Raw genomic sequence first — 26471 nt, forward strand, 5'->3', positions numbered from 1 at the left:
ACAGCATCTACAGTAATTTGCTCCTGAAGAGCAACAAACGCCGATGTTTTGCAAACTCATTGATCTTACTGCCTACTCAATCTTGGCTGGTTCGTGCCTAAAGAATACATGTCTCACAAAGATTGCCTAAAGCTCAGTAAAACAGTTTACATTGTATTCAGTAATTATACAATAGATTGAAGTTGTAGCAACCATAGAAAGAGAAAGAAGTCTAGAGTTGTTTCAGACAACTTTAGTTGAGCAAAAAGACCCTGAAAATTAAAACATAAGGCCAGAGAAACCTGAAGGGTCCGAAGAGAAGTTCAAATGTTTAGTCATGTTTAGTTGACTCCAATCATTTACATGCAAAAGAAGTTTCCTTGAAAAGGAGAGGAAGGGTCAAACTACTTGCATTCCAGATCATAACTGTGATTTGAATGCTAAATCTACTCTGGAGGAATACGTGATCCGAGAGGGGCTGGATACCATAGAATTGTACAGCATTGGAACTGACCCTTCGGTCCAACGCGTCCATGCTGACCATGTTCCCAAACTTAACTTGTCCCAGCTGCCTATGTATGGCCTACATCTCTCTGAATTATGTACTTATCCATTTTAAATGTTGTATCTGTACCTGCAACAATCACTTTCTCTAGCAGTTCATTCCACCCATGAGCCAGTCTCTATGTTCTTTTTTAAAATATTCTCCTCTCACTTTAAAAACATTCCTGCTAGTTTTTAACTTTCCCACCCTCTGGGAAAAGACCCTTGCCAGTCACTTTATCTCTGGTCCTCATGATTTTTTAAACCTCTATAATATCACCCCTCAACCTCCTCTGCTGCAGTGAAAGAGGTCCCAGCCTGGTTTTGTAACTCAAACCTTCCATTCCTGGTAATAACCTGGTAAATCTTTTCTGAACCCTCTCCCAATTTTATAGTATCCTTTCTACAGCAGGATAACCAGAACTGCACACAGTACCCCAGAAGAGGCCTCACAAACGTTCTGTACAACCTCAACATAGCATGCCAGCTCCTATTATCAAAGTTTGTAGCAATGAAGGATTGATAAAAATTGATAACAAGTGTCACTGGGAGATGAGGCAGCAAACTACACTGTGTTCCTTGATATGCCAAGTTATCATTAATTCAAGAATCATTGTTAAAATTAAACTTTTATCAGTAGTAAGCTCAATTGGTTACCTTTTTTAAATTTTTGATTTTTTTCATCGAAGTTGCTACCTTATCACATTTACATGGAAAATATCCTTAAATTAACCATCTGAACTCATGTCAACATTGGACATTGAATTTTCTTTTGCCCCTTAATATGTAAAAGTCCATGTGATAAATCACTGATACATTTGAAATATCTTTCTAACCTTGAACTTATTTCATAAGTAAATGAAGTACTTTCCAATGTCTCATGTTAAATACTCTTGTTGTTATTTCAATATTAATGAAGAAATGTTAGCTCATAATTTAATTATCTTTCGTTTATTATAACAAGCTAAGATTGACTATGCTATCCTGGCCTTGCATAGAGAGGTTGATTCTATAATGGTTAATTTAAAAATCAGGTTAATAAAATTTCGATGGGACAATTTAAGTGAGCCAAAAATACTTAGCATCAAATAACTTTTTAGATAGGAATTTAAGACCCCACATGGTTCTTGCCTGAGTTTAAGAAAGAATGGTTAAGAACACATCAGGTGTTTTTCTCTTAAGCATAAAATGCACTTTGCAAATATTTTGGGCGATTCAATTATTACTGTCTTAGAACATTATACTTATCAAGTTTGGTGCTTTCGAAAATAATTCTGAATTTAGAGACATACTGTACGTTTAACTGTATGTCTGATTGTCATCAAAGCCTTTGACTTCCGATATACTGGGGAGCAGAATCTTTGCTGAGAACAGGCAGGCATATATGTAACGAATTATTTAGCAAGAATTGATTTAGTTTCCTTGCAAGTGCCTTTTTATTTTGTCTTTTTTTTTAACCTCCTCACCACCAACATATCATTGCAGCCATACATTAATAGTAATAGACTCATACAGCACGGAAACAGACCCTTCGGTCCAACCAGTCCTGCTGACCAAAATCTCAAACTAAACTAGTCCACCTGCCTGCGCTTAGCCCTTATCCCTCAAAGCATTTCTTGTTCTTATGCTGATCTAAATATCTTTTCAATCTTGTAACTGTACTTGCATCCATCACTTCCTCTGGAAATTTATTCCACAGACGAACCACTCTGGGTGTAAAACAAAATTGCCCTGCGTGTCTTTTTTGAAATCTTTCCTGGCTCACCATTAAAATATATCCCCTAGTATTGAAGTCCCCCATGCTAGGAAAAGACGACTGCCATTCACCTTATGATTCTATAAACCTCGATAAGATCATCTTTTTAAGACAGACTGTCTATCTTTCTCTCATTCATTGAGACAATGACTTTGGATCATTTCTTCTAATTTCTCTGCTGACAAGGGTTTCTATCTCACTCCAACCTCCCACTGTGGCCTTCGTCATTCTGATTCTTTGTCTTCACTCTTTGACATGTTTCATGCTTCCTACACTGCAGCCCCTTTGGGTTGTTCTTCTGATTTTACACGAGAATAGAAGTATTTCTGTTAGAATTTTAGGTTTGAAGTCAAAACAAACTGCTGTTTGATTTGGTGACTTGAATGTAGGAGATGGGAAAATGTTATTTGGGGGCAGCGTGCAATAACTGCTGCCATGAATATGTATGCCAGTGAGGGGGGCACAAGTCAAGTTTTGGAGAAAACATTTACTGAGTCAATTTACAAGTAAGGTGTATGTTAAACACACTGATGACCAAACCTGCAGCAATTTCTAATAAATAGTGATTTTTTTTTTTCTTTGGAAAACGGAGTGAATGGAGAATAATTAAAGAAGCAATTATTAATTCTGTGTCAAAGCACACTAAATTATGTGCGAAAACGTCTGTTTGAATCATTGACAGAATCAGAGTCAGGAGTGTATGATTGGGTGTACCATTAGTTTTGCCATCCTGGCCAGGTATAGTGGTGCCACTATATGCAGCTGGCAGTACATGCCTATTATAGTTTCTTTGCAGCATTTTAAATCGAGTTATGTTCACTCCTACAGCAGGAGGAGGTTTCACCATCATGAAAAACAATAGCACAATAAACTAGATGCTTTTGCAGGATGACATTTTTGTTTCATGCATGATGTATTGATTTATTTCTATGACATTTTGCACTGAATATTCCAAATGTAGAATTTTTATCATAATGAAGTATTGTTCCCACAAAGTCTCTTAATATTTACAGTTAATTGCAGAAGTCCATATGGACCTTTATCAGAAATAAGCAAATTGTGATATAGGGTTTTGTTGTTTCATGTGCTTGAACAAATTGTACCTGATTGACAGTGTCGCATAGAACAGTACAATCAAAATATTGCTAAATTGTGCTTGTCAGTATGTTAGAGATATAAATTAAAATGATGATATATTTTTTACAGCTATTGAGCAGTTTTTAACATATATCTCTGTATTGAAATTAAGTTAATGTTTGTGAACAAACTGATGATGATTTGATGTTGTTACAAAGTTAGCTTTTAGAGCAGAATATAATATAAAGGTTCTTGTGGCTCAGTAGTAATGTTCCTAACCTTTTAACCAGGAGACCCCGTTTCACGACTCCTGCTCCAAAGGATCATCTTTGAACAGGTTAATAAGAAAATATTTGTAAATGTGTGCCCTCACCTGTTATTCTTAGTAAGACTGCTTATTCTGTTTCCTTGTAATGCCAAGGCTTACCTAACATACCAATACTAGGAGAAAGTGAGGACTGCAGATGCTGGAAATCAGAGACGAAAAGTGTGGCTCTAGAAAAGCATAGCAGGTCAAGCAGCATCCAAGGGGCAATAGAATCAATATTTTGGGCATAAGCCATTCCTGATAATGGGCATATGACTCGACTACTCCATGGATGCTGCTTGACTTGCTGTGCTTTTCCAGCGCCACACTTTTTGACCAACATACATCATACAGTCAGTTCTTGGGTTTTGAACGGGTTCCATTCTTGAGTCTATTCAGAAGTCTATTTGTACAGAGTTAAAAATCACACAACACCAGGTTATATTCCAACAGGTTTAATTGGAAGCACACTAACTTTCGGAGCGACGCTCCTTCATCAGGTGATTGTGTCACCAGGTGATGAAGGAGCGTGATGAAGGTGTTGTGTGATTTTTAACTTTTAACTTTGTACACCCCAGGCCAACACCGGCATCTCCAAATCATATTTGTACAAAAGTTGACACAGCACACAGGAGAGTGCAATATAGCTGTTTGTAATTACAGCGGATGTTTGAAAGTTGGATCTTTAAAATTACACCTCCTCTGTGACTCTATGTTTGTAATGTGAGCTTTGATAAAATGCGTGTTTGTAAATCAGTGCCTACCCCCCGCCCCCTTACTGCTCTTTCTCTTTCAAATCATTCAAATTGCATTCTTAAAACAATGCCAACTTCACACTCTAATATTCAAAACAAGGTTCATAAAATCAATTATCATTTTTTTTTAAAAAAGAGACTTTTTGGAGAAAAATGAAAACCGTTTTCTTTGGCATTTGTCACCAATCCTTTACTGCCCTTGACCTGTGGCTTGCTAGGCCATTGTGAGGGGCAGTTGAGTTTCAGCCATATTGCAATGGGTCTGGACTCATGTAGGTCAGATGTGGTAAGCTTGATAGAACATTAGTAAAGTGGATGGGTTCAATGGCCATTACTGAGACTAGCTTTATGTTTCAAATTTATTAATTGAATTTAAATTCCACCAGCTACCATGTCCATTAAGAGTGACTGTGCCTTCAGAATAAATTGGATTGTCAGCCACTTAACTGTCCTGTAATGTGGCAGTTGCATTCTCGTGCGACCTCTTGTTAAAGAAGATAATGCAATAGAAATAACGAGGCCTATGGGAAAAGCAGGATTGGGGTGAACTACCAAACATCATTAATAAAAATTGAAGCAAAATAGTAGTTTGCATAACACAAACAATAGTGCAGTCTAATTAAATGTTAAAATCTATATTTTAACAAAATAGTACAATAAATTTAACGCTTTAAGGGGTTTCTGAGTTTGCTGAGTTGCAGTACTATATTAATACATTGGCTGACGGTCATCATCATGGCTTTCAGGTGCAGAGTTATGATGAAAGAAAATATTTAGTCTAGAAGTGGATGGCTGTAGTTCAATGTCCTCAGACTGTTTCTTGGGAAAAAGGGCATCTGAGTTTTGCTGCTTTGCCATCTTTTTTTTCATGAAGAAACTGTTCACAGGATGCTAGATAAGACTTTATGCCACAAACTGCTATGCTGCTTCATTCTGCGTTGTAGTCATGGTATTCTATGAACTGCAACTGCTTCGCAACTTCCTTCAGCATAGAAGACAAAAGTGAAATGGAAAGTTCTTATGGTGCTTCATCCTGGCCTTCATTGTCTTCATCTTGAGCTTCAATTTTCCCCACAGCAACAAGTTGTAGATAAGTCACCTCTTCTTCAAATCCAACTTGCTTTGCAATAGTGACCCAACAGTTTTGATTGCTGGAAGATCTTCTGATGGTTCAAAGCCTTTAAAATCATGAATAAAATCTGGGAGAAGTTTCCACCAAACTACATGCGCGCAGTCCTTACTGATATCACCCCAGCCTCCACAATGATGTCAATATCATTCTTCATAGAGTCATAGAGATGTACAGCATGGAAACAGACCCTTCGGTCCAACCCGTCCATGCCAACCAGATATCCCAACCCAATCTAGTCCCACCTGCCAGCATCTGGCCCGTATCCCTCCAAACCCTTCCTATTCATATACCCATCCAAATGCCTCTTAAATGTTGCAATTGTACCAGCCTCCACTACATCCTCTGGCAGCTCATTCCATACATGTACCACCCTCTGCGTGAAATACTTGCCCCTTAGGTCTCTTTTATATCTTTCCCCTCTCACCCTAAACCTATGCCCTCTAGTTCTGAACTCCCCGATCCCAGGGAAAAGACTCTGTCTATTTATCCTCTCCATGCCCCTCATAATTTTGTAAACCTCTATAAGGTCACCCCTTAGTCTCCGCGCTCCAGCGAAAACAGCCCCAGCCTGTTCAGCCTCTCCTTGTGGCTCAAGTCCTCCAATCCTGGCAACATCCTTGTAAATCTTTTCTGAGCCCTTTCAAGTTTCACAACATCTTTCCGATAGGAAGGAGACCAGAATTTCACGCAATATTCCAACAGTGGCCTAACCAATGTCCTGTACAGTGCAACATGACCTCCCAACTCCTGTACTCAATACTCTGACCAATAAAGGAAAGCATACCAAACGCCGCCTTCACTATCCTATCTAGCTATGACTCCACTTTCAAGGAGCTATGAACCTGCTCTCCAAGGTCTCTTTGTTCAGCAACACTCCCAAGGACCTTATCATTAAGTGTATAATGCTGCCTGAACTGCTGTGCTCTTCCAGCACCACTAATCCAGAATCTGGTTTCCAGCATCTGCAGTCATTGTTTTTACCTCATTAAGTGTGTAAGTCCTGCTAAGATTTGTTTTCCCAAAATGCATCACCTCGCATTTATCTGAATTAAACTCCATCTGCCGCTTCTCAGCCCGTTGGTTCATCTGGTCCAGATTCTGTTGTAATCTGAGGTAACCCTCTTCGCTGTCCACTACACCTCCAATTTTGGTGTCATCTGCAAACTTACTAACTGTACCTCTTATGCTCGCATCCAAATCATTTATGTAAATGACAAAAATGTTAAAGCTCTTCCAAAATTGACGAACACTGTCCTCCGTATCACCCTCAGTAACTGTAATCAGCTTCTTGCATGTGCACCTTAAATAATGAGCTTCAAAGATTTGCATTGCATCCTGGTCCAAGGGTTGAGTGAGAGAGGTTGTGCTTGGAAGGAGAAATGGCATTTTGATGTTTTCAGAAAGCTCACCAATGGTGGGAGAATGGCTTGGTGCATTGACCAGAATGAGAAGAATCTTGCAATCCAAATCTTTTCTCCTGCAATAATTTTTACAAGTATTCTCACAAACATCAACAATAAGATCAGAAACAAATTGCCCCATCATGCAATGTCTTTTGCCTGATCTGAAGTAAATATCTGGAGTGAACTTAAGGTAAATGGGGATGGAATCGTGCAACAGCCAACCCGTTTTAAAAAAAAGTTCCCCAATTCACCAATCACGTGATGACCAAATTGCAATGATGAAATGCACATTATAGGAGAACGTGCATTATAGTACATCACCATCTCCAAAAGAAGTTGAAGTACCTGTGATAGAGAAGGGATGAATGGGTAATAATGCGATGAAAATTTTGGGCTGAGTATTGTCCATTGTAACCTGTAGTGAACCTCTTCTAATTGAGAGAAATTCTGTCTGATACTTTGTCCTGTCAAATTTTCAGTGTTTCATAATGAACTTTTCTAAATTTTCTGGTTTTATATAGTTTTGGAAAATAAATGTTTTGGGTAGGAGAGGTGAGACTACAGGGTCAATGAGTCATCCCAAAGAAAGAATTAAGCCAGTAATTAATGTTTTTAGAGGCAACTGGGGAAGTTGAAAGGCTAAAATTTAGGGAAACAATGGAATTTTGGGGGGTGGTTGATTGATGAAAGTCAGTGAATTAGAAGGCACTGGTGTAATAGTAATGTCACTGGCCTAGTAATCCCCAGCCCTAGGTTATTGCTCTGGGAACATGGGACTCAAATACCACTATAGCCAAATTTGATCTCAGTAAAAGTCTTGAATAAGAAGTGAGCTAATGGATCTTGTGTAACCACTGTCAATTGTTGTAAAACCCCATCTGGTTCATTAATGTTCTTTAGCGAAAGAAATCTGCTCTCCTTACCTTGTCTGGCCCAGATATGACTCCAGATCCACATCGTCATGAACATTTCACTGCCAACAGGGCAATTAGGGATGGGCAGTAAACGGCCTGGCAAGCAACTCCCACATCCCATGAATGAATAATGAAAATAAGTATGTTTGAAGCATTGAATGCTAGCAAGTTTTCTCCACAACCTCCCACAGAAAATGTGGCTTTTCTTATTGCTTATTCCTTGATTGTTTTTAGGTGAACACTGCAGTCCGCTTTAGCAACATCTAACATTTCTGTGCTACAATAATACCGCCAACTCCCTCATAGACAGGATGCAGGGAGAAAGGAACATGCAGAGAAACAGATAGACTAAGTCAAATGGAACATAAGAATGTGCGGGGGCAGAGAAATGAACAGAAACAGGGTGATAATAGGTAAGAAAGGTAGGCTATATTCTCTCTTGTTGTGTAAGAGATCCAGTAATGCATGTCCTGATATAGAGTTTGGTTGTTTTATAAACTTCCATTCTGCGCAGGTAGAACTGCAGCTTTATTTTAATTATAAGTTTGGACCAATAAAATAACTTCTAAAGACAGCATTACAGAGTCAGGTGTAGGAGGGAGTGGGGTGTCAAGTGTTTTGGAAATTGTTTAATTTTATTCTTGGCAAACAGTCCTGGAATAGAGTTGTCATTCTCTTTTCAGACTTGACATTGCTGAGCAGATTTGAGTAATGTTGTCTGATGCTTTCATTCAAAATGAAATGGGAGAGGTAATAGAAGTTTTATGACCCCAAATGAGACTGCCTGGCCTTATGATCATAGTTATGAAAGTACTGGACAGGCTGGATCTTCTTTTTATGGTCCATCTTGATAGAGCATAATCTTTTCCGGAATTAAACATGTAAAAATGAGTAATGAAATAAATGGCAGGATTCTAGCGTTGAACTGAAACATCAAAAGACATTTTTATAATACAAGGACAACATTAAAATAAGCAATAATGCCTAAACAGGTACAGTGAATGAGTATGATAATGCTTCTCTTCCATATGTGTTATACATCCAACTTGAACTCTGAATATTCAGGATTAACATGAGGTAAATGCCAGTTAACAGACAAACTGAACTTTAAATGTAGTAATGATAGATCCCACACAGATGTCAGTGAAACTATGGGTCACCTAATCTCATTAAAACACTGACCTTTTTTCAACGGATTTAAATTCCTTACTTTTGAAGATCTTTGATATGCTCATGATTGTTCTCCAACCTGGGCAGTCTCAAACACTGTTTGTGTCATGGTAATTTAATCTTCCTTCTTGAGACCAAGTTCCTTATGTTTGGACCAGGCCCGAGCCCTCACAACAGTTTTAAGCAGGTAGCCCAGACTGTAACTTTGCTATTTGCTTCAGGTGAAGTGTACAGTGGATATTCCCAGAGTGAATTAACTTGTCAACTGCCAAGTTTTAAACAAACAATTTATTTACAAAATTACGGAATGAAACACAACGAACCAAAAATAGAATACCCAAATAACATCCTATCCGAAAACCTGACAGACTATCCCAACTTAATGATGCTATTCCAAAGTTCTTGCAACAGTCCCAATAAACAGACCCCTTAGCGCAAAGAGTAAAAATGACACAAAAAGCTTATAGGTTATGAAGTTAGAAGGGCAGAGGAGGGGAGAGTGTCCAGTTTCAACTATGATGTTGACTCAACTAACACCTTAACTGAACTGATCTGTGAAACTAGAAAGCTGGCCATGCCCCCTTGATTATACCAGTTGTTTTTAAAAAGACTTGAAAGCTTTTGGCCTGATGCATTATCTGTTAGGTATGAACAAAAAGGGCCCCAATAATCTATTTGAACCCAGTCTAGTTGGAGCCTGGCTAATTATCCTCTCTCTGAAAGAAAAACCCTAGGGCACCGTAATTTTGAGAAAGGACCAGCTTTGTGATACTTCAGACTTCAGACATTTCTTCGAAGTGTCTAACTAGCAGCAAAATTTCAGCTTTTATCACATGTTGAGCTGCCACCAAATCTTTCTAAGTTCCATCAAGCAATGACTGTCGTGGATTTGCTTCACCCTTTTCTCAGCCGAAGTGATCTATCAATGGCTTCCAAGGACGGCGGTGGCTGAACTGTCTGGCATTTTGCATGAAGATGAAGCATTCTTATTCTGTTTCCACACTCTGCCAGATCCAAGCTGCAATTAACTTCATCCAACAAACACACCTTCAAATAAACTCAAACCAGAAAACCACCTGAAGCTCTCTCCTTCCCTCTGATAACATAGCCTGTTCTGGTTGTCCTTATCTGACCTTAAGGGTTAACTGAACTCTTTTGAGCTAATAAACCTCTAACTTTCTCTGAGCCTCCACGCTTGCAAGGTTTGCAGGCAGCAAGTCTCCATCTGTGTAAGCCAGCCGATGGATTTAGAGCTACATCTTTTCTATTTTGATTGCATTAAACAAACATGGGCAGCCTTCTGAAACACCATTTGTGTCATGTGTTCTGTCAGTAACTAAATCCCAGCATTCTAATGACCTCATTCCTAGCTTTCAACCTCTTAAAGCAACATGACCTCAAACTTTTAAACATGCTAGACTTCAAGATGCTTTGCTACATTTATCTCATGTTTTCTCTTAACCATTACTTAGATTACCTATATTACTTACAGTGTGGAAACAGGCCCTTTGGCCCAACAAGTCCACACCGACCCGCCGAAGCGCAACCCACCCATTCCCCTACATTTACCCTTTTTACCTAACACTACGGGCAATTTAGCACGGCCAATTCACCTGACCTGTACATCTTTGGACTGTGAGAGGAAACCGGAGCACCCGGAGGAAACCCACGCAGACACGGGGAGAATGTGCAAACTCCACACAGTCAGTCGCCTGAGTCGGGAATTGAACCCGGGTCTCTGGCGCTGTGAGGCAGCAGTGCTAACCACTGTGCTGCCCATTAATTCATAAAGCTAAAAATGATTTAATAAGAATCATGAGCTTGGTATGTGCAACAGTAGAACCTAAGATTTACAAGTGGAGTGTCGGGCTTTACATCAAATATTGTGGTGACAGACCTGCAAAGAGTGTGATGTTATGTCTTTTTATGGTTGAATTGTTCAACCTTTTTCCAGAAACAGTGGGCTTGGTTGGAATGTTATGAATTCATTACAGGGTTTTTTTTCGAGAGGATCAGAACCACGTACTCAAAAATTTTTGAAGATGATTTTTAACCGTTTGTATGTCTCAAGTTAAAATTGTTATTATTGGTTGACTAGCAGAGACTGAGGAAGGCCAGCATGGAGTTGAGGCAAGGGTTTTGGACCTCTTCAATGTTGCAGTTGTACCAGCCTCCACCACTTCCTGTAGTAGATCATCAACAACATTGAGTATTTGTACTTGGAATAGTCAATAAAAATGTTAACATTTTTAAATTGAAAGTGAGCAGAATAGTATCAAAGTTTAGGTAATTTAGAATTGAATTCAAGAGGCACCTCTCTTGGTCTTTTCCAAATGGTTCTGGATGTAGGTTCAATTGAAATTTTCAAGCTTGAAATGGAGAGATTATTGTTAGGCAAGTGAATCAGCCAATATGAAGGAATCATGGATAACTAGACAATAAGATGGACAAGCAGGCATGGGATATTCAACCCATCTAGGCTGCTTTGCTATTTAGTGAGATCATGGCTGATGGGATAAACCTCATCTCTACTTTCGTGCCTTTTCCCTATAGCCCTTGATTCCCTTACTGGTTAATCATTTCAGCCTTGAGTATACTCAATGATGCAACCTTGACAGCCATCTGAATTCCAAATTTGCTAACTACTTGTGTTGTTCAGCCATGATCTAACAGAGCCGGACGGCTTCTTCACGTTCTTCTGAAAGAGAAAAGTACACAAAACATTTGGTAGACAATAAGTGTGTACAGTCTGGAAAAGTTTAATTGTCTATAACTTCTTTTCTCATGTACAGTATTTATTGCACTCTAAGGATGTTGAAAATTCATATGTGCTATTGATATGTTTGATTTATATAGGTTTCCTCATCCATCTCTCCAGAAGCTTACCAATCAACATTGCAATTTAAATATGTTGTACATATAATATAGTTACCATCCCAATTCACCAAATATTTGCAGTTCTTTACATAGCTGTTCATTACAAACCGAATGTAGATAACATTTTAGTGATCAGTTGCTGCAACTTAATGTTTTAAGATTGGTAAAAGTCACTTTTGTAGAAAGTGTTTGTCAAATTCCTGTCTCTGAGGATGTTCTGCAGTAGATTTTTATATCCAAAGCAGAATTCTATTAAACTGTGTACCTCTTCATCTAAAAAATGGAAAATTAGCAAAACAGGAACAGAGATGAATAAAATGGATGTAAAATGAAATACCCCAGTCCTTATAGAGTAATAATCTCTAGTTTAAAAAAAGGTCTATCTTAAATGATGAATATTTCAAGTATTTGAAATGCAGAAGTTCTCTTGTAGATTTTGAATGTTCTATGAAGTTGTTCTTAAACATAAACTCTGTAGACCTGACTCAGTTTATTAAAAAAAATCAAAGTTTATTCAAAATAAATGCAGAATGCTGAAGAAATCACAAAGACCTGCTGACCACTTTGTGCCTCATTGGTTAGTGAAATTGTTGTACTGTTGAAATCCAATGTCCCTGCTGGCTCTTTTGTACTCCACAGCTGGAGAGATTGCTTTTCATCACTGACTTTTTAATAGTTCACCTTGTCACTATATTAATAAGAGATAAAAAAGCCAGCATAAGGACATGCAGTGACATGAAGCGTGAAGTGCTATAAATATTTATGGATACTTCAAAAGTTGACGATTCTTATTTTCTTGGCATATTGAGGTCATATGTTATTCTTAACCTCAAGAATTCTGGGCATTTTTGAAATTATCTTTTTGTGTACACAAAGGATATGACAAGTGAAACATATTGCTAGATATGTTCACAATTGACTTGAGTTTCCTTGTATCAGTGGGCCAGTAGGGATTCAGGAGAACTTGTAGAAAAATCGTTACATCTCACTACCAAATAAAATTAAATTTATCTGTTTTCCATGTTGTCTTCCAGATTCGAATGCTTCATTAAAAATGTAATTGAGGCAAACCTTTCTGTTTGACCTATTAACATCAGTTTTTCCTTTGGAAATTTCAAAACCTGTTTAAAAAGCTGCAATGATTACTGGGAATACTATCAAAGTGCTATGCGAACAGGTCAAGAACTTTGGCTGGTCTCTTGAGAGATGAGAAGATTGGTGGGAATGTAATGTAATTTGTTGATTTGAATGCTAAAGTATCCCTTTGTTATTTTAAGTGTGCATTTCATTATAGATGCAATGCACAGGAAATTAATCTTAATTGTAAGACATTTTTGAAAAGACTAGGCCAGAATTTAAACAGCTGTTCTTCTCATTTGGGTTTTGGAAATTGTTGGTGAACTACTGCCACTAAGTGCAGTTGTTTAGGTAACAATTGACCTATTATTGTCTATAGAACTGGAGATGAAGTCCTTGTCACTTATATCAGCAATCCTGTTTATACACAATGATGTTAAACCAAAGCAATTGTTTTATAACGTAATACAGACACAATTGAGACTACAAGGATAATTTGATGGCGATAAAATTTTGAAGAGATGGCATGAAAAATGGAAACCGACTGTCAGAATCAGAAAAGGAGTTTCGAACAAAGGTATATAAATGTAAGAGATTTAGAACTGACAGCAAGAGAAAATTTAACCAAAGATAGTTGAGAGAATTTTATATGAAGGTTAGTGATTACAGTAGAAATTAGATCAGTAGGAAGAAATGTTCAGTTGACGTTGGAAGGAAAGTGTTTGATCAGATGTGGTTAACATCATAAACACATGGGATTTGGGCTAATTTTCATGTGAAGATTAAATACAAACACAGTCTGGTTGGACTGAGCACTCTGTACCTATGTTATCATTTCTATATTAAATAATAAATGATTGAATTGCTGTCTTTTATTTTACAATTCTTTCTGGTTCTGTTCTTTGTACGTTTTCTTAGATTAGATTAGATTAGATTAGATTACTTAGTGTGGAAACAGGCCCTTCGTCCCAACAAGTCCACACTGACGCTCCGAAGAGCAACCCACCCAGACCCATTCCCCGACGTTTACCCTTTCATCTAACACTACAGGCAATTTAGCATGGCCAGTTCACCTGACCCGCACATCTTTGGACTGCGGGAGGAAACCCACACAGACATGGGGAGAATGTGCAAACTCCACACAGACAGTTGCCCGAGGTGGGAATTGAACCCGGGAATCTGGCGCTGTGAGGCAGCAGTGCTAACCACTGTGCCTCTGTGCCGTCCCACGTTACTCAGTCTTTATCCTACGTTTTTTAGTTACATTACCTATCTATTTTGTTTTCTTCTGTTGACCTAAATTGGCTCTTCCTGATAAACTGACTTGACTTTCAACCCTGATCTCAAGTCTCTTCATTGCCTTGCTGTTGTCTATCTCTATAATTTCCTCCATTACAACAATCCTCTCAGTTGTGGATTTTTCTACTTCTGTGAAGCTCAGTTGTCAATACCTCAGCTTTACTTTTTTGATCTGAGGTAGAGCAGAACAACAAACCAAGTAATGGAATAATTAAACAATATTACCAATAAAATGTCAGTAATGCTGGTTAGTCTGAGTTATTTTTAGGTTTTTTATTTTCAGCTTTCATGAGCTTATTTAAGGTCAATTGAAATGCTTTATTATCCAGGTACAGAATTTGCTAAAGTATGTCATTGAGACTGCAACAATCGTTTTTCTTGCAAAACATTTTTTCCATTAACTTTCTAATAATTAATGCGTGTCATCGAGATTGGTTTTGATGCTCAGAAAGCCATACATCATCATATTTATGTCAAAGTTTGTAAGAAATCTTTTAGTTCAATATGGAATGCACACTTTCTCACCATTGGGACTTTCTGACTTAAGCAAGTCCAGTGAGCTTCAGTGCAAGTTTATAGAGTTAATGTTCATGGCCCCTTGAGCACATTCAAGAGTTAGTGTGGAGTTCAACTAGATCAAACTGCTCAAATTACTTCTTCTACTTCCCCAAGTATACTACTGCGCTTTTCAAGAAATTAACTTGCTATAGTACCTAAAACTGAATGGGAAAGGATCCAAACTCCTGATATTATTGAATACTAAGAGAAGCGAGCCAACTATCTTGTAATTTCAATTCCTAAGGAAAAGATGATAGTTATTGTTATTTTCATAATTGCTGGTTTTAACTGAAACAGTATCATGTGTGGCTTAGTTGGTAGCACAGATGCCTATGGATCAGAAGGGTTTGGGTTCAAATCTAGAAATATGAGTCGAGAAGTTTAGATTGAAGTCAGAGGGTGCATTGCATTGACAAAAGTGTTTTTTTTAGATGAATGATTTTAAATAATAGACCTGTCTCCACACTCAGAAGGCATATAAGAACCCATAACATTACATTCTGAAGTTAAGCAGGGGAGTTACCCAGTGTTCTGGCCAACTTTTACTCCTCAAAATTAGATCAATCCTTGAGGCATATTTCCCATTTTGGTAGTATTGTTTTATTTGGAATACCTCCCCTTTCATGAGAGGCTGGCAAGAACCACAGTTGAGGGGTTTTTGCATTCTTGAGTCTTGAGCTCATTTCTTTTATATCAAATTCTGTCAGTTTTATGTATTATACTCACTGCTTTTGATGTGCATCAGGTTTCAACTTCAAAGATTAGGCATTTTTGTATTACTATATTTTGAAAAGACCAAGATGAGCTGCTTGTGCCATGTTAATGGAGCAAGTTTTCCTATTGTGTCAACGTAATGTCACTCGGATCAGAGGTCATATAATGATTCTTACACTTGGTTTCTTTTTATGACAGCAGTCTGAGGAATTTGTTCTCTCAAAAATTGCATGTTTAATTCAGCATGTGATTATATTTTGCAAAGTCACACTTGTTCTGATTTCTACTGACCTAGCTCCATGATGATGTTTGATGTTATGTTTTGATTATTTACAGGCTGCATGTCTGATAAGGGTTCCTTCCGAAGTTGTCAAACAACGAGCTCAAGCCTATCCCTCACTGGGTACCTATAAGGTGTTCCTTGATACTATAAGGCAGGAGGTAAGCTTGTGAAATAAATAATGCAGTTGGTGTGTTGCAGATATAGTGAACTCTCAAAGAGTTAAATCCCTAGAGAATTGCCTTGAAATTTGGATTAAGCAGAGCTGTATGATAGCTGTGGAGGTCCTTTTATCATATGCAGGTGTCTCTATTTGTGTGATCTGCTTACAAATGTAGTTTATTTGAAATGCTACATATTGAGCCATGCTGTAATATATTGAACACCCCTCTGGGTGAAGTGTGTGTGGATGTGTGCGAAGAATAGAAGTATATCTATTCCATTTCTTCAGTGAAAGAGTAGCTGTTCTTTTTTGTGTGTGAGATTTGATAATGCACTTCAGTTTATAAGTTCAGCACTTTTTCAGGGGCACATCTCATAATGTACCATGTGTTAGTCTTGAAAGAGGCTGAGTGAACTGGCCTTGAAAATGACCGAGATTCAACACTAGACAAAATCTGTAAATTTTTCCTGCTTATCAAGCTATTTTCAGACATACACAATGCAGTTCACAATTTCTTCAATGCAGTCAACTATGTTTTGATGTTTCCGTGCTGTGAAATTCTGGAATATTGATAAGGTTTTTGCGGCATTGTCTTGGGAAACAGGCAGATGAGTATGTGGACATTCAAATCATCAGCCTTCCTCACTGAACAGTCCGCTGCACCTACAGTGTCTTTTGTCTGGTGTTGAACATCTTCATGTAAGTTTCTATGGAAATCATCAAGCCAGCCTCCATCTTGGAACATAAACATTTTGTTTTCGGGTTGGTTGGCTTCATCTTGCTCCTCATCTTTTTATTGCCTTGTGCATTCATAATCTGTTTGAAACTAGCTTGCAGGAAGCAGTTGATGATTATGGCTTCCTTTTCCATCTTCCACATGCAAACCAGCAAAACGTGAGTACTCAGAGGAATGACATTGTTGCCATGCTTATCAATGGCCTCAATATTACGTTTTCAAGTTCCTAATTGTTCCCGATCCATTAGCTGCACTTTGGCCATGGTATTGGGAACCAATCCCTTTTTTGTTAATGTGTTTTGTTTCATAAGACCATGAGACCATAACATGTAGGAGCACAATTAGGCCATTCAGTTAATTGAATCTCCTCTGCCATTTGGTCATGCTGATATGTTTCTCAACCCCATTCTCCTGCCTTCCCCCTGTAACCTTCGATCCCCTTATGAATGAAGAATCTACCTGTTTCCATCTTAAATATATTTAATGACTTGGCCTCCACAGCCCTCTGTGGCAATGAGTTCCACAGATTCACCACTGTCTGGTTGAAGAAATTCCTCCTCATCTCAGTTCTAAAGGGTTATCCTTTTACTCTGAGGCTGTGCGCTTGGGTCTTAATCTCTCCCATGAGTGGAACATCTTCCACGTCCACTCTATTCAGGCTTCTCTGTATTCTGCAAGTTTCAATCAGATCTCCCCTCATCCTTCTAAACTCCATTGATACAGACCCAGAGATCTCAATGATTCATCATATGACAAGCCCTTCATATCTGGGTTCATTCTTGTATACTCTTTTAGACCCATTCCAGAAGCAGCACATCCTCCCATAGATACATGGCCCAAAACTGCCCATGACACTCCAAATGCAGTCTGACAGGACCCTTATACAGCCTCAGCAGCACATCTGTGCTGTTCTATTCTAGCTCTTTTGAAATGAATGCAAACATTGCATTTACCTCCCTAACTGCTAACTGAACCTGTATGTTAATGACAAAATCCTGAACTAGATCTCTCAAGTTCTTTTCTGCTTCAGATTTTTGCAGCCTTCTTTTCTCATTTAGAAAAGAGTCTATGCCTCTAATTTTCCTACCAAAGTGCTCAACCTCTCACTTTCTCGCATTATATTCCTTTAGCCAGTTGTCTATCCATAGCAGTAACTTGCCCCAACACCACAAATTGTCTTGTTGAGTGGTCTTCTATGTGGCATCTTGTCAAAGGCCTTCTAGATCGCCAAATAGATCATGTCCACTGGCTCTTCTTTGTCTAACTTGCTTTCCACTAATTTTCCCCACATTGTGTGCTTTTTCTTTTAGTTCTCTGACACTAACTTATGTTTCCCCTTGACTTTCAGGCTGATGGGAAGTTGATGGCACAATCTCTCAGATTTTCATTGTTTTCTGCTTCATGCCTTTTCCACTTGCTTACCGATTTCAACTTCTGTCTGATCAACAACACTTCTAACCTCTCAGATTTTGCCAGACTTTGCACACCGAGAAATCTAAATTTGAAACAGCGGCTTTGGCAGCATTTGAGTATCCTTAGGTCTAACTATGTCACTTTGGTCAGTGTGGTCATGTGACCCCTGACAGAAAAGGCTGGTTTTCCACAGTGAAAGCACCTCTTTTGTTGACACTGATCAATAATTAGGCTGATCAGCCACTCTAGAATTGTGGCTCTTTGGTTTTTGCTATTCCCTGGCAGGTCTGCTCGACAACACAAATGGAATTTTGTGTCACATCCAAATTAGACTCTGAGATTGACTGAATATTGTATCAAATTTAAAAATAAACCAGACAGCATCTTCCCAACTGTATCATGAAAGAACGCTACAGAAAGGCAAAACACTGTGGACTGTATTTACATGCTAATTAGTTTCCCTTTTGTGGGCTGTCTCGGGCAGCCATATGATAAAACTGGAACAAGGAGGCCATTTGTTGAATTCCAGTAGATAATTTTTATCAGTTTCGGGTGGTTCTTAAGTCTGCTGTTTGCAAATGAAAGCAAATAGGCAGAAGTAACTGCTCCAAGGAGTTTGGTACCTCTGTCATATGTGCCCCACTGCTTTTTGTTTCTAAAGAATACCCTGCATAACAGAGTTTGTTGAAGTAAATCTAGATAATGGTCATCAAAACCATTTTATTAGCATTGTATACTTGCTTAGTCCAGAAAAATAATTTTTCCTTGAATATTTTAGAATGCATTTTCATCTCTTGGTCAAATGCAGTACTTCTGTTGGTTCCTTGTAGCTTCAATTTCCACGCTCATTCTTGGAGAATGTCATCAGCTTATTGGGCAGACATAAATATGTGGTGTCAGTCACCTTGGCTGTAAATTAATGCATGCTTCATTTTATACTCCATTAGAGTTCCAGTTTTTACTGTTGAAATGGAGATATTTGGACAGTTGATAGGACATGAGGCATTTTATCTTGAGTGGACCCTGTCTCTGCTTTGAATCCCTTCTACCTCTGCTCAGCATTGATGCAGTGAAGCACATTCGTATGTCACACTGTGATTCAGAAGAGCTGCTTGCAACAGTCTAATTAACAACAGCTCTACCAAAAAGCTGGTCTCTGAGCAAAATTAGTCCAGCCTTCACATAAAGCCATTCATTATTACCTTTCTACGTTTATCAAGGTTCCCATTGAAAAAACAATTTTCTATGGTTATTTCCCCACCTTAGCCAAAGTCGTTCTGCATTTTACCCTGTTAATGATGTTCAAAAAACAAGCACAAATCTTCCTACTATTTTTCGTGTCCACTCAATTCCCAAGATTGAGTTCTGCTTATGTTTGCTTCATGACCTACTCATGGCAGGAAGGTTTGGTATGCCTGATGCTTTCCAGCTGGGGGGCTTTTCCTTGTCTACATTGAAAATTACCTTTGCTTTTGAAGAGAAATTGTGAAGGTACTAAAAATCAGTTTCACCAACAATTTATCTTTATATAGTACCTTTCTTATCATAAAACAATCTGCTTGCCAGTATGTGGAATACAGCCCAAACACTTTCTTAATATGGATGTGAGCAGATGGAGAAAATGAGTATGCTGTTGACCAGGAATCTAACTTGACCAGCCATATAAATACTGCAAGAGCAGGTCGGAAGGTGGGAATTCTCCCTGAATCCAAAATTGCCAAATTGTATCCATTGTCTACAGTTAGGTGTATGATGGAGTACTTTAAACTTGCCAAGATGAATACAGCTTCAACAACATTCCAGAAGCTGAAAACAATCCAGGGCAAAGCAGTCATTTTATTGGCATCCATCACTATTCACCCCCTCCACAACCTGTGCCAGTAGTTTGTACCATCTACAAGATGCACTGCAGCAACTCACCAGAGCGTATTTGACAGCACCACCACCACTTCCACCACAACCTCTACCATGCAGAATGACATGGACAACAAGTGGATAGGATAACATTTGCAAGTTCTGCTCTGCAGCCACAGACCATTCTTCACTGAGATTGTAATATAATTCCTTCATTGCTACTGAAACACATTGCCTAACAGCATGTGGGAGCATCTCCACTGCATGAATGTAGTAGTTCAAGAAGGGAACTTACCATCATCTTGTTCAGAACACTTAGTACTGAACATTATCTTCTGGCCTTACCAGTGATGCCAACATAGAGTCATAGAGATGTACAGCAGGGAAACAGACCCTTCGGTCAACCCGTCAATCTTTTTGGTTGCTCAAGTTTGATTATTTCCTTGTACTTTGACTAATTTGGATGAGTTAACTAACAACTTGTACCACTGTATACTTTATGGACTTTGCGAGAGTTGATGTTCAGGACTCTGGATTTTGCTTTCACTGGACATGCTGGATGCCAAAATCGAGGATATCCGTTTCTGAGCAAGCAACTTCCAGAAGAGCCTGAAATTTGAAGGTCTAAAATGACATTGCACTGATTATTGTCGTTGCTGGGCTGCTACTATAATAATGCAGTACCATTGTATTTTTGTCTTTTCTCCTACAGGTCGTTCTGCTTTAACGTGTATTTCGTCAACATGAATTCTCTGTAAGACGATTAACGAATTGGAAGTTCTGTTTCTATAGCGTGAACGTTTAAAATGTGTGTTGGCTGTAATGTGATTATATCACCAATACTTTAAGTGCTGTTTCTAAAGCACAGTTTTTCTATAAAGCATGGCTGCACAAGAGCACAACCATCACATTACGTGAAATGGCTGTACTTCCTCCTGAAGCAACAAGATTTCTATCGTTGGACTAAGGATCACTAAAAGCAGTTGGGTGCAGTTGTGACAGTGCAGTGGAGAAAAATCCAATTTTGTTTTTTTTTCATTGTTACAAGCCTTGCCTTATTTGTTGATTCTACATTCTGAATTATACTTGCATTTTTATTAAATTTTTTTGCTGTGTAAAAATGAACTTGGCAGTATATTTATTTGTCAATGGAATTGAAGAAAATAATTTAATGGCATTGAAAGAACAGTGTCAGAGCGTGTTTTCACATTTCATTTACCTTGCAATACAAATTACCAAGGGCTGAGCCCTGTTTATTTGCAAAAAGGCTCATTTCAGTTATGAATTTTGAGAGTCGGGCAGTCAGCTGCTGACACTGGAAATTGTGTGAAATATTAATGAGAATTGAAATTCTGGCAAAGATGGAGAATATAGGAAAAATGAAAAACCATCAAAGGGAGAGGAAGAATGGTATTATTCTGGAAGGGAACAAGTGAATCTTTTTCATTGGAGAACAGTTTGCCATTTCTGAGCGCATTAAGAATCAAAACTCTTAAGCAAACGACACAGACTTCTAAACGTAACCTCGTTAGGAAATCCATATAAATTATTTGTACAAGCTGTTGCTCTTTTGCTTCAGTTAACTTGCATAAAACAAAAATCAAGCATAATGCACTACAAGCTGCTTAATGTGGCAAATGGTGCATTTATCTATGTATGTATCAGAGTCTTTACATTTGTTCTAGTGCAATCAAACGATTATAATTAAAATTGAAGGAACAAGCCTTCCTTTTTTGGCATTTGCTTTGATCTATATCTGTCTGAGTCTTTTGCCTCATAGATCATATTGACAAATTTGCTAATTAGATTGAGTTTTGTGCGTAGATGACTCCAATTTTCAAATTGACTTGACATGATGATCATTACTGTCTGTACAGCATAGCACCATCTGGATGTGTAAATGAAGATTAAAGTCTAGACAGAATTGCATCTTCCATGTTGAATTTTTGCTGTGCTGGACATTGTCTGACAGCATGCAAATGATGTTAAGTTTTTACTGCTGGATCTGATTTTGAAAGTCCAGTTTGCAGTACATCCAGATAGATGCTTGTATTTTATTTTGTTTAATTAACCTGTTCCTTGTGAGTACAGTTTAACAAGTCATATGTTATAAATAACATATCTCTAATGGTAATGCTCATTCTTAAATCACAGAATGATGTGCACAGTTTAATTATTATATTTAAGTATAGGATTGAAATTTATTCTAAGATTCAAGTTCGAATGCATTATTGGGATTATTTTTGAAAATCTCAAATGCTGAAGGGACCTAATTAAAAATATGCAAAAGCAAAATATTGAGTGTGCTGAAAACCTGAAATAAAAGTTGAACATACCCAACAGGTCTGGGGTCAACTGTGGAGAGAGAAACTGATGTGACCTTTCAGGTCAATGACTGTTCATTACTGTTGCATTTAAATTCTCTTTTCTTCCCTCCACAGATGCAGAGTATTTTCAGCATTTTCTGTTTTAATTTAGGAATTTTTATTTTTGTACTTCTGTGCCAGTTCCCACTTGAAAACTGAACCTTCATCAATTTTGAGCAAGGTTTGAATAACAACTGGTTGGCCAGTAACTATGGAAACATTGGTGTCACAACATTGCTCTTGAATGTGCATATATCAATCTAAATCTCCTCAGGATTGAGCTTTCATTGATCGCTTCAGAGAATTAAATGTTGAGTATGTCTATTGACCATTTCTTAACGTTACAAATGATGTGATCAACTCAACTATCATCAAACACTCAAATCCTGCTTATCCAATTCATAATTAATATTTTTAATTGAAGAGGTAAGACTATAGTACATTTTGAAGACGAAATGTGAATAAAACTATCACCAACTACTAAACCATCTTCTAAGGTACTTGTTCCTGTGAGAAGAATTGAACAAATTTCCAGGTTGATAGCCAACATAAAGTTTTTTCCAGTTGAATTCATTTCTTAACCAAAGACTTGTAAAATACATCCGGTCTCTTTTGCTGTTACCTTCCTCCTGTTTGATTGACTGACTTTTGTCACCCAAGGGACATACTAATGGATCAAACACGGCTGTTTTTCGAGTTTAACTTTTCCCATTAATGTTCCCAATGCCATCCATACTATTGAGGACTTGAACTTTATTGAATTAATTTTTGGAGAACTTTGGAAATCCTTGCTCTGCTTTGTCTTTCATCCTATAGCTGTTTTTCAGGAAACAGTCTAATTCCTGTGTCTCCTTGATCTTACTCGTTTAATTGTAAACAATAATTATATTGTAGTTTTCTCATGCTAGTTTTTTTAATACACAATGTAAACCAAAATTCCACTTTCTTCAGTTTTCTCCCTTCTTCCCTGATGTTTGTAATTTGTGCTGCCACCTGGCCTTCACAACCAGTCCAGATGATGTGTGTTAATAAAAACATTTAAATCTGGGACAATGTTTTGGCTAAATTGAACTCAACCTTACCTAATGCCCACATTTATTTCCAAGAGTTTCCAACATTTGAGTTATCTTGTATTTTAAACCAGTACTTTTCCCTGCACATTGAGATACCAGTCTGGATCATCTTGGGCTGTGGGTGTCAGCACATATGCTATCATTGATGCTGCTTACTCCTTATTGCTAAGCAAAGTCCTTCTACTTTTTATATTGTGCAGCAATACATCACTTACTGCTGTGTGTAACAGATTATCACATTCAACTCTCTTGTGTCTGAGGCCCCTCTCTTCACGTGCTCATTCTAGACCAGTATTTCCCCTCTTGTTTATGTAAAGTCAGTGATCAGTTTCACCATCATTATTTATATAAAGTATATTATACTACCACTGAAGGTGGAGGTTATTTGTATTTTTTTCTCCTTCCTATCTGAAGGTTTGAAGTAAATTGTAACACTTACACAGCTACATTGTTAATTCAGTGTGTTGTGGAAGTTAAGCATGCTGTGTATGCTTTTTAATGATCAATGATTGCTTTCACTGAGCAGTAGGAAATTGAACGGACAGTTCTATACATTTTGCTTAAACCTCACATTGGCATCTGGTGTAGGGAAGGAAATTAATGGAGTGTGTTTGCATTAAAGTTAGAAATGTTGCAGAATTTGCAAGTTCTGGGGCTTTTCACCATCTTGTTTCAGTGTCCATTACATTTGTTTTGTCTTGCAACAATATCCTTTCTTTTTCCTCTCCAATTCTGTGCTATTATCTGTATGTATCCAGATGTAGGGTTTTAATGGATCATTAAAAGTTGGTTGCATTTTTCTTCCCCCATGGTCTGGAATAATCGACATGTTGGGGTTTGATTGTCTGTTCCCTTGCTGGAACCCAACTATAATCCATTCACATTCCCTGGTACAGGAAAATTATTGCCAGTCCCTAACTTTATAGTCTGAAAACTTTATTCACAATTTTCATTATTGTTGATAATCTATAGAACAGTTTGTTCAACTAAAGTTTTCAAAGTATTGACTAATTTTACCTAATTATTTTTGTCTTGCTTCACATCCCCAGGGTATCCTAGGATTCTACAGGGGCTATGGAAGCACAGTAAAACGAGAGGTCAGAATTACCATATCTTTCCATCTTTTTACAGATTTTGATTTGAAGTTAATCAACTGATTTGTGCCATTTAAAGCATTGTCAGTAATAAAGTCACTGTTTTTAACATTTAACTATAAAAAGTTCCTATTTATTCTTGCCTCTTTTCTCCCATCACCACCATTTGCATCTTCAATTTGAATAAACCTATCATTTCAGCCTGTGTGTGAACTTACAATGGTAAAAATGAGCCCATTATTCTCTCTTTGCAGCATATGTGGATGGATGTTTGCTTGCATTGTTGAAATACGTGTACTTGCATTTTCAAGGTAGTCAGTAGCTCTTGGTTATTAAAATAAAAAGCACTGGCTGACTGAGTCAGGTCAATGAGGATTGTATTTTCTGGCTTGGTAGAATTTAAAAGATGATTGAATTATTTTAAATCCGGTGGGATATTTAATTTGTACAGAATTATTTTATTTCTAATTTTAAACAAAATGGACCACAAAGGAATGAAATGATGAGATTTTGATTCATTTCAAGCAGTATTTGAAAGCAATTCAACAAAATAAGTCAGATATAATGTACAAGATAAAATTTGCTTTGCAGTGATTGAACTGATTGTTGTCTCATGATGATAGCCACAGTGGAACTCTTCATGGTGTATTAGAAATGAAGAATTTCTATCAGTGCATTTGATTCTTCCAAGATCAAGAGAGAGTCATTATTTTTCATTTGAAGTAGCCTGGTCATACCTTTTGCATTACTCAGTGATTGACCAGCTCAGGAATAAATAAAGAAAGTAAGTTTTGAAAATACTTGGCAAGACTGTCAGCATCTGTGGAGAGAAACATAACTGTTGTATCAAATAGAAAATATAGGTATAGAGGACATAAAGAAAGAGCCTAAGTAGGCTATTCAGTCCATCAAGTACATTCTACCATTTAACATGATAGTGGGCTGATCCACTATCTCAACACTGTATTCTCACTGTCTCCCCATACCCCTTTGATGTCTTTAGCTTCTAGATAACTATTTATTTCTTAAATATACTCAGGCCCTTCACCTATCCAGTTTTTTGTTGGGGCGGAATTCCACAGATTTTCCTCATCTCAGTTCAAACTGGCCTATTTCCATATCCTGAGACTATGACCCATTGTTCCCTCTCAGGGTCAGGGGAAATGTCATCTCTGCATCCAGTCTGTTCAGCCCTGTCAGAACTTAATACTTTTCAGTGAGATCTCCTCTTGTTCTTCTAAACTTCAGTAAATACAGGCCCAGTCTCTTCTGATGAGACAAATAGAGTCATAGAGGTTACCATAGGATTGAGAAACACTGCGTTGTGGTTTCTTTGGTTGATGATCAGTGTGGGGCACTTTGGTTTCTCATCCTTGTGGAAATGCTTTTGCATTGTATGTTTCACATAATGAAATTCATAAATTCGGGTCACAGCTATTGAAATACTGTTGAATCTTTATAATGTAAACAGACATGACTTCCAGCTTGTGCAAAGCTGGATCCCACAAATTCAGCAGAATTAATGGCCCGAAAAGTTCCACTGTAAAATGGCACAATAAGAATTTGTAACACATCAAGGAGCAAGTGCTTTACATTTCATGTGCTCATGTCCAGGATTACATTCCCTCTTTAATTGTAATGGCTCTCTGATGTGGCATAGTTGTTGCTAAATTTGAATTTGTTTGAAGTAATTTGAAATTAGAATAATTTGTAATTGGTAGTGAATAATTTTGGTTTATGAATGTGGGATTTAATGCTGCTATTACAATATTCTGAATTTAAAACAAAATCTGTTGAACTATGTTTTAAATATGACAGTTTAACGTTCTACTGCATGTTTCAATATCTACTTATCTTCACTTTTATTCACCCCAGGAGCTTCATTAATTGACCATATAAAGTTTGTGGAAAATTACACAAACAAGTACCAT

At 37.7% G+C, this 26471-nt stretch overlaps 1 protein-coding gene across 3 annotated transcripts in view; it reads left to right on the forward strand.

The window, feature by feature from the left end:
- The window catches only part of slc25a26 (solute carrier family 25 member 26), a 198246-nt gene that overhangs the window by 31085 nt on the left and 140690 nt on the right, over nucleotides 1–26471 (forward strand). For all 3 annotated transcript variants that reach the window (XM_072582497.1, XM_072582499.1, XM_072582498.1), the window contains exons 4-5: nucleotides 15898–16002; nucleotides 24496–24543. In XM_072582497.1, coding sequence (XP_072438598.1) covers nucleotides 15898–16002; nucleotides 24496–24543 — 153 coding nt within the window. The remainder of the gene's footprint in view (nucleotides 1–15897; nucleotides 16003–24495; nucleotides 24544–26471) is intronic.

Source organism: Chiloscyllium punctatum, chromosome 12 (genome assembly GCF_047496795.1).
Source record: "Chiloscyllium punctatum isolate Juve2018m chromosome 12, sChiPun1.3, whole genome shotgun sequence".
NCBI lineage: Eukaryota > Metazoa > Chordata > Chondrichthyes > Orectolobiformes > Hemiscylliidae > Chiloscyllium > Chiloscyllium punctatum.